General features: G+C 40.3%; 1 protein-coding gene across 1 annotated transcript; it reads left to right on the top strand.

Moving 5' to 3' along the window:
- Window positions 1–1,522: 1,522 nt before the first annotated feature.
- Window positions 1,523–5,840, top strand: LOC129020840 (ret finger protein-like 4A). The gene is made up of 3 exons (XM_054465706.1): window positions 1,523–1,601; window positions 4,213–4,507; window positions 5,018–5,840. The coding sequence occupies exons 2-3, from the start codon at window positions 4,222–4,224 to the stop codon at window positions 5,620–5,622; spliced, it is 891 nt and encodes a 296-aa protein (XP_054321681.1). The 5' UTR covers window positions 1,523–1,601; window positions 4,213–4,221; the 3' UTR covers window positions 5,623–5,840.
- The last annotated feature ends 3,646 nt before the right edge of the window (window positions 5,841–9,486 follow it).

The following is a 9,486-nucleotide window of genomic DNA, read 5'->3' on the forward strand; positions in this document are numbered from 1 at the left end:
ATGAGAGCGGGCAAGGAAATCTTTACCACTGTCTTAATAGAAGCCAGCGGAGCTACTTTCTGTGAAAAGATGCAATTGGAAAAGATGTGGAAAGTATCTAACACCCAAACCAACCCCACGAGTGTGCCGGCAATCCTAATATGCTCTTCTCTAATTCTGAATGGAAGAACTCCTCTCCCAAGACATGAGCATGAATGCAATTCCAGGCTGAAAGATATTTTGGGAGAATATTGCAGAGGCAAATCAATCCACTGGGCTTGGTGGTTTCCACGACTGAGGCCACCTGGTATTCCCAAAGAGAACATAAATTTTGTTCAGGATTTAGTCAAAGCAGATAAAATGCAAAAGATGTTAGGGATCAGTGCTCCATGAACATGGGTCCATAAAATTACAAGCTGGAGACTAACTACTCCCATAAATGTGAGTCTATTTTAAAAGGAATTATATAAGAAAATAAACCAATTAGAATTATGCAAGAAGAGATAAGCATTTTCTCTCTGCATGCATATGTGTAGATACGGTATGTGTGTATACATGCACATACGTGTGGCAGATTATATTATAGATCCCGATCAATGAAGAAATGCAATGTGCAAGGATTTGAATTAATATATGCATCACAACATAGAGTTCTGTGTTTCTCAATTTGCCTTCATGAGACAAAAGGAATTGAGAACTGCCTTGGCTTTGAATATGAAAGAAGAGAATCCAGCCATCACTAGAGAATGATTACTATGGAGATGATTAAATTAAAGACCAGTAATTTCATCACATTAATGTAATCAAATCCTTTTCCCCCCTACCTCCAGTCTCCCACTTTTACATTCTTATCCATGAACTCTGATCACCTATCATATACTTAATACAAGAGGAACCCATTTTTGAACATTTTTCAAAAAGAAATGAATGTCATTTCATTTATGTTGTGATGTAAGGGAAATAGTAAGATTGTAACAATAGCTTTCACCTTTAATTTTAGATGCTATAACTAAAATGAAAGCAGGACTTTCACTGGCTGACTGATTGTCTGGAAACAGTTTTGGGGTTTCTTTTCTAAGCTTCTTAATTAGAATCTTTACATTATGGAGAAAATGTTTTTGAGAGTTGAGTGCGGTCTGTGGAGTGTCCTATTAGTAACAACTTCTGAGTAGGTTTAACTCACATCTTTTACTGAAGTGTGAAAAGGTGTTAAATTTATATTAAAAAACTATTTGAAAGTCGCACCATTCATTTTAGAGGAATTTTAAATGTCACCCCAATTTTTGAGATTTTAATTAATTTCCAAATTTTAATCAATAGGCATAATATTCAAGATCTTACCTAAAAATTATTACATGGCAATATTTTGTCCTTGTTAATTAAAAAATAACACTGAAAACACAATCGTCTTCCTTCATGGTAAAAACTTATCCAATAATAACAATCTCAATGATGGCAGAATTAAATCAGAATCTGATCGGATTAAAAAGGAGGGGGAGGGTGTGGCTAAGGTGGGTAGAGAGACCCTCTCCTATAAAAGCCCCTGGCAGCCAGCTCTCACTCCAGATCTGAGCTGTCCGCAGAAGCAACTGGAGGCCTCGGGAGAAACTCCAGAAGGAGAGGTGAGTTCAATCTTATGGAATTCATTTTTATAAAAGGCGTATGAGAGTCTAGGGGAATGCAATAATTTCTTGATTCCACAAGTGTTGTCTGAGGCCAACTCCATGACAGACACACTGTATTTCTGGAGGAGAATGGGACCTCTGCCCTGGTAACAGTTAGGTAAGTCTTAGATTTTCCATACCAAGACTAGAGAAATGACAATCTCCATTTGCTTGCATTTCATCAGAATCTGGTAGACTTTCTGAAATGATGGAGAGAGGTTTGGTGGCTGCGTTATTCAACGTAAGGTTTTCCTATGGGTTTGGTATTGTTTTCCTATTCTCCCCTTCCCACAACCCCTGGCAACCATCATTCTTCTCTTATTTTCTGATTTTTTTTTTCAGTATTTGTTCCTTTTAATACAGAAAGAGAAAGGGAAGGAAATAAAAAGCAAAATTTGCTTAAATTACTATTGCAGAAAAGATCTGGAAGGATGCTGGGACCTACCTCTTCCAGCATGGGGATTCATTATTTATTTAATTTTTTTGAGACAGGGACTCGCTCTGTTGCCGAGGCTGGAGTGCACTGGCTATTTTATGATTCTGTGAGATCAGTCAACTCAGATTCCACATAACTGAGATAATACAGTGTTTACTTCCCTCCGACTCACTTATTTCACTTCCCATAACGCCCTCGGCCTTCATCCACATTGGTGCAAATGCCAGGATTTCCTTATTTTTTATGGTAGAATAATCCATTGTATATATCACCATTTCCTCATCCATTTTTCTCCCACAGACTCTGGGGTTGTTTCCATGGCTATTGTGAATAACGCTGCAGAGAACCTAAGAGTGCAGATATCTCTTTGACATGCTGACCTCTTTCTTTCATGTATAAACGGAGAAGTAGGGTTGCTGGAACACAGGCAGTTCTATTCTTCATGTTTTCAGAAACCTCCCTACTATTTTCTGTAGTGGTTGTACCAATTTTCTTTCCCACCAACCGTGTGCAAGGGTTCCCCTTTCTCCACATCGTTACCAACACTTATCTTTTGTCTTTTTGATCATAGCCATCCTAGCAGAGGGGGTAATATCTCATGGCGGTTTTGTTGCTGAAGGGCTCAGGATGTTATCTGGATGCCAGAGAGACCCCAGTCCCAGCCAATTTCCAGGTTCTTGATGCTGTCAGGAGAATGAATTCAGGGATGAGCCAGAATGAAGTGAAAGGCAAGAAGCTTCCATTCCAGAGCAAAAGTAGACAGTTAGGAGAGAAGTGTGGGCATGATTCTGAGAGCTGGTGGCGTGCAAAGGAGTTCGGGTTTTCTATTTTTATGAGCCCTTCTAATTAGGATGTGAACTAATCATTAGGTTTTCTAGGAAAAAAGCAGAGATTTTTTAGAATTGGGGAGGTACCCATTTTGATACTACATATGGGCATGCTGGGGTCAGACGTGACACTGCAGAGTGTGTGATTTAGTGTGGTGATGACCATGGTAATTACCGTGGTAATGGTTTCAACCTGCTTAACTCCCTCCTGTTTTTGTAGCACCTCATCAGCCCAGGGTCCCCCTTGTCCTTGTAATTTTAATGACAAGTGGCTAATTTTAACAGCCACCGTTTTGGTATCATGTGAAATTGTCACTGGAGACGTTCTTGATTCTCTTGTGAACACACAGGATTCCTGTCACAGTTTAAATTGCATTTCTCTGATGGTGAGTGAAGTTGAGCTTGTTCTTCAGTACTTGCTGGTCATTGGTGTGTGTTTTCGAGAGAAATGTCTACTTTGGTTTTTGCCCATTGGAAATTGGATTATTTTGGCTTTTTTATCTTTTTGTTATGGCCTTGAAAAAATTCCTTATATATTTTGGATATTAATCCATTGTCATATATATGGCTGTTTGTTTTTTTTTTTTTTTCAGTTCTGTTTCTTGCTTTTTTTTCCGCTATGCAGAAGATTCAGTTTTACCTGGTACAACTTATTTGTATTTTGTGTCTTGTCCTTTTGGTGTGCTCTCAGGTTTTTCAACACATCCAGTTTGCACAGTTGGGGAAGTAGAAGGACTTCAAATGGACTCCAGCACTGTCCAACAGAAACATAAGATAACCCATATATGTAATTGTAAATTTATTTTCTGGTAGTCACATAAAACATAAGAAAACAAGCCTAATGAATTTTAACTCAAAATAGAATCATTTAACATGTGAGCAACTTTAAACGTTCTCAAGCAGATAGTTTACATTCTCTTTTCCCCATTACGTCCTCCAAAATAAGAGTGTATTTGGCTCACAGCACATCTCCATTCAGATACGCCCCATTTCAGGTCTCAGTAGCCATTTGTGACTGGTGGCTACCATATCAAACAGCTCAGGTGTAGACTCCTTTACTATTTCAACTCAAAGTCTTTCGGTGAATCATGCCCTTTATTCCAATGGGTGTTACAGATATTAGAAGTTCAGGGCCTCGAGTCATTGACATTTGTATTCATGTTGTGTCTTCATCACTAGCAGTAGTGATTTTAAGTATCGTGCCATGATAGCTCTATGCTTGTAAAGATAAAAGTCCCAAGCACTATCAGCTGTTCATTCAGCTCATGGAAATTCTAATACCGTGTTCACTTTCTTTTTTCTATAGACATTTGCCATGGCTGAACACTTCAAACAAATCATTAGATGTCCTGTCTGTCTAAAAGATCTTGAAGAACCCGTGCAACTGAAATGTGGGTATGTCTGCTGCCTCCAGTGCCTCAATTCACTCCAGAAGGAGCCCGATGGGGAAGGTTTACTGTGCGGCTTCTGCTCTGTGGTCTCTCAGAAGGATGACATCAAGCCCCACTACAAGCTGAGGGCGCTGGTTCCCATCATCAAGGAACTAGAGCCCAAGCTGAAATCTAGTCTAACAATGAACCCAAGGATGAGGAAGTTTCAAGGTAAGGAATCTACATGACCTGCGACTACCCATAAAAGGCACTGGGAAAACGACTTTCAAACATTTCTTCATTAAACATAGGCAGTAGCAGATATCTAGCATCTCAAACTTGCGTGCTTCACACTCAACAGCAGTTCTCACCTTTGCGTATAGATTTTCCTGGAATCTGTGCAAGTTTGTACAGTCCTTTGGAGAGCAAGCTCCTGTCTTCTTTCATGTATCATATGTGCTAAACGGAAAAATAATTTTAATCCAATTATCCACTAACTGATTTCCAAAGGAATTTCTAATATGAATCAGGTGGACTTGTTACAATTATCGTATTCATGCAATGTATAGATAAAATTTAACCTCATCAGGTGGCCAAACAAGTTTCCCCAGGAAATTTTGATTTGGGAGAGAAAGGAGAATAAAAGTGAAAGTGAATAACATACTTAAGTGTATGCAGTAAAAAGGCAGAGGGAGTCTGTAGTGTGTGTGTTTGCTGAACTGCTGCTGCTTATTTCCACAGTGGATATGACCTTGGATGTGGACACAGCCAACAACTATCTCATCATTTCTGAAGACCTGAGGAGTTTCCGAAGTGGGGATGTCAGCCAGAATAGGAAGGAGCAAGCTGAGAGGTTCGACGCTGTACTGTGCGTCCTGGGCGCCCCTCGCTTCACTTCCGGCCGCCATTACTGGGAGGTGGACGTGGGCACCAGCCAAATATGGGATGTGGGCGTGTGCAAGGAATCTGTGAACCGACAGGGGGAGATTGTGCTTTCTTCAGAACACGGCTTCTTGACTGTGGGTTGCAGAGAAGGAAAGGTCTTTGCTGCCAGCACTATGCCTATGACTCCTCTCTGGGTGAGTCCCCAGTTGCACAGAGTGGGGATTTTCCTGGATGTAGGTATGAGGTCCGTTTCCTTTTACAATGTTAGTGATGGGTGCCATATGTACACATTCCGCAAAATTCCTGTTTGCGAGCCATGGCGTCCATTTTTTGCTCATCAACGTGGAACTCAAGATGATCAGAGCATCCTGAGTATCTGTTCTGTGATCAATCCAGCCAGTGCCAGTGTCCCAGTTTCTTCTGGGGAAAGGCAATCAACATTTGCACATAACCATCTTTAGGAAGTTTCTGTGCGCCCATAGCCATAGCCAAGAACTTTTCTGCTAGATACACATAGCTACAAAGGGATAGAAGGGAAAGAGCCATCATTCTGTAAACCATGAACAGAAAGCAGTTATATGAATCAGGGGAAAATGACATTGTACTTAAAGTTTGTCATGTTATTTTCTTTGGGGCTTATGTTTATATTTCTGTTCAATAAATATTTTGAAAATTCGGATTCAATTGCCAATGTTTTCTGTTTTCTGCAAGATTAGTGTACTATGTGTTATGGAAGTGATGAACTAAATAAAAATTTGAATGGGACCAAACACAGTAAGTGAATTTCAAATGATAAGGACCTAGGAATACGGCAAAATTATACATGATTATGTATTCAGTTGAACCCAACAACTGAACACTGACATTGATTTGAAGTGCACACTGAGTGTTTGCCACAACTATGTGTGGTCTTAGAGAGAACTCATTAGCTTTCAAATGGAAATACTATACACCGTCTTCTATGATGGCCACAGAGTCAAATTAGAAATCAATAACAGGAAGAAATCGATAAATTCTTCACATACATGGAAATGAAATAACCACTTGTAAATAAAATCATCAAATATGAAATTACAATGGAAATTACAGCTATCCTGAGTTGAATGAAAAGCACACATTTACAAAATTTCTACATGCTGTTGAAGCTTAGTGAGAAACTCGTAATAGGAAGAAAATACCATAATCAGTCACCTTAATTTCTACTTTAAGTTACTTCACTAAGAGCAATTCAATTGTCAGCATTTTGATGAAAACCACCTAACAAGTATGTAGGAAGTTCTAGACTTTCTCACATCTTCCCGACTTCTTCTGAGCCCTCCAAATGGTTGCAAACTCTGTCCGTTACCCAGTTCCAAAGTCGCTTCCACATTTTCAGGTATCTTAATAGCAGTGCCCCGCTCCTGGTACCAATATTCTGTATTAGTTCATTCTCACACTGCTATAAAGAACTACCTGAGACTGGGTAATTGATGAAGAAAAGAGGTTTCATTAATTTATAGTTCTGCAGGTCACACAGGGAACATCACTGGGTGGCCTCGGGAAACTGAACAATCATGGAGGAAGGCAAAGGGGAAGCAAGTGGCTTTTTCACATAGTGACAGGAAGGAGAGAAAAGGGAAAGTGCCATACACTTTTAAATCGTCAGATCTTGTGAGAACTCACTCACCATCCTGGGAACGGCGTGGAGGAAATCCGTCCCCATGATCCAATCATCTCCCACCTGGTAACTCCCCCAACACTGAGGATTACAATTCAACATGAGATTTGGCTGGGGACACAGAGCCAAACCGTATCACTTGATATGATCCCACAGAATACTATTAATTTTCATTCAGTGTTTTATTTCTTAACAAATGGTGGTAAAGTATGTATAATTTACCATCTGCACCATTTGTAATTATAAAATTCGATGGTATTTATTATGTCCATATTATTTTGCCAACATCACTGCCAAAATATCCCATGGTCTCACTTATATGTGAAATCTAAAAGAAATTTGATCTCAGAAATAGAGAGTAGAGCAGTGGTTATTAGAGGCTGAGGAAGGTAGGAGGAAGTAAGGAAATAAGAAGAGGTGAGTTAATCAGTTGAGGTCAAGAGTTCGAGACCATCCTGGCCAACATGGTGAAACCCCTTCTCTACTAAAAAGACAAAAATTAGCCAGACGTGGTTGTGGGCACGTGTAATCCCAGCTATTCGGGAGGCTGAGGCTGGAGAATCACTTAAACCTGGGAGGTGGAGGTTGCGTGAAGCCGAGATAGCAGCACTGCACTCCAGCCTGGGCAACATAGTGAGACCTTATCTCAAAAAAAAAAAAAAAAAATTGACGGAAGGAAGGAATTCATAATAAACGTGGGTTTCCATTTAAAGCCAAAACATTTGTGGTAACCTCTCTCTATATCATTAGTAAAACACTTATTTCTGCCTAAATTAAAATATGATTGGATTAAGAAGGTGTGGCCTGATGTGATTAAGGTGGGAAGAGGTACCCTCTTCAATAAAAGCCTCTTGCCCATGGATGTCACTCCAAAACCAAATTATTTCAGAAGGTTTGAAGGCAAAAAAAAAAAAAAAAAAAGCCACAATAGAAGAAAGGTAAATCCAATTCTATATAATTTACATTTCTACAATGGGCAGAGAGAGAAAAGTGCAGGGAATTGGGTGATTTATTAATTCAGCAAGTGTTATGTGAAGCCATGAAGCCGACTCCATGCCACGTACAGTGTGTGCACTGAGCCCTCTGCCCTGGCAGGTATTGGCAGGACTTCAATTTCAAAACCCAGGCTGGTGAACTGACAAGGGCCTTCATTTTCCTTAATCAAATCATAGCTTCAAAGACTCTGCAGGACGCTGGTGAGTTGAGTTTTAGCCATTAACTTACTCAATTTCTCAGGTCCCGTTAGCTTTTCCCACAGTCATATGAGACCAGCTGGGGGAGTCGCAGGGTCTTTGAGCCTAGACCAGCGCTGTTCATAAGAAATAGACTGTGACCCATATATGTCATGATAAGTTTTCTAGATACACTAAAGGAAATGGAAAGAAATATGTTGAATTAATTTTAATATCCAAAAGATTTGTCATTTTAACATGGAACCAATATTAAACAGCTATGAATGGTGACTTTTTTCATCTAACATCATGTCAATCTTGTGTGCATTTTATAGTCACGGTATGTCTCAATTGAGATAAACTCCATTTCAGGGGCTTGCTAGCCACATGCTGTTGGTGGCCACCATATTGGACAGCCCGGATCTAGACCCTTTTACCACTTCAACTCTATGTGGCATAATGAACGATATTCTTCATTCCAGCTAGCATTTGAAATTCAGAAGTCAGCAGCCATGACTCTTCATGTCTGTACCCGTACTGCCTGGTACAAGGGATATCACATAGTAGGTACACAATCCCTAGAGTTAAAGAACCCCAGTTCATTCGTCTCGTGGAATCTCCACGAAGAGCCATATTTTCCCCACAGGCAGCAGCCACGGCTGAACATTCGTGAGAAGAAAGTTGTCTTAACTGCCTAGCCTGTCTCGAGAAACCTGTATTCTTGAGATGTACATACATCAGCTGCGTCAATTCACTGAAGATGGAGCCCCAAGCGGAGGGTGTGTGGTGCCCTTTCTGTACCATGGTCACTCTGAGAATGAGATCAAGATCAATTATCAACCAGGGAAGCCAACTTCCACGATCAAGGAACTAGAGCCACACCTGAGATCTGTTCTACAGCGGAACCAAGGATGCTGAAGTTCCAAGGTAAAGTATCTGCCCCACCTAGACCCTCCCCACAAAGGGCCAAGGGAAAAGCAACTGGGCAAAAGCCTCTTCACTTAATATTAGCAGGATTCTGGCTCCTAAAATTGTATGCACCTTTGAGCATCAGTGGTTCTTGCCTCTGAGTACAGAACCACCTGGAGATTTTTAAGAAAATGTCATATTCAGGTCATGTCCTGGCCCTGTGCTGTCCAACAGGGTAGGCACTAGTGGCTCTGGACCACGAGAATTGCAGTTGGTACCTAGTGGAGAGGATGCTATTCTGTACGTATTGGGTTCAATGAAATATATTACTGACGTAAATCACACCAGGTCTTTTATATGTTTTTGAATGCAGCTACTAGTACATTTACAACGAGACATGCGGGTCATGTTATAGTTCTTCAGGCAGCACTGGCCTACAACTTGAATATTTGTTAAATTGTCTGAGAATTTTATTAAAATGTGCATTCTGGTACTATACCTCTGGGATCTCCTGAGACTCAGGATTTCTGACAAGAGCCCAGAAATTTATGACAAGAGCAGCTGATGCTGCTGGTTCCTGAATCATA

Source organism: Pongo pygmaeus, chromosome 20 (assembly GCF_028885625.2).
Source record: "Pongo pygmaeus isolate AG05252 chromosome 20, NHGRI_mPonPyg2-v2.0_pri, whole genome shotgun sequence".
Classification (NCBI taxonomy): domain Eukaryota; kingdom Metazoa; phylum Chordata; class Mammalia; order Primates; family Hominidae; genus Pongo; species Pongo pygmaeus.

Excerpts from the sequence above, each read along its gene's own strand:
- LOC129020840 (XM_054465706.1), top strand. The coding sequence starts at position 4,222 with ATGGCTGAACACTTCAAACAAATCATTAGATGTCCTGTCTGTCTAAAA. Across the intron at positions 4,508-5,017 it reads AAGGATGAGGAAGTTTCAAG|TGGATATGACCTTGGATGTG; the intron begins GTAAGGAATCTA and ends TTATTTCCACAG.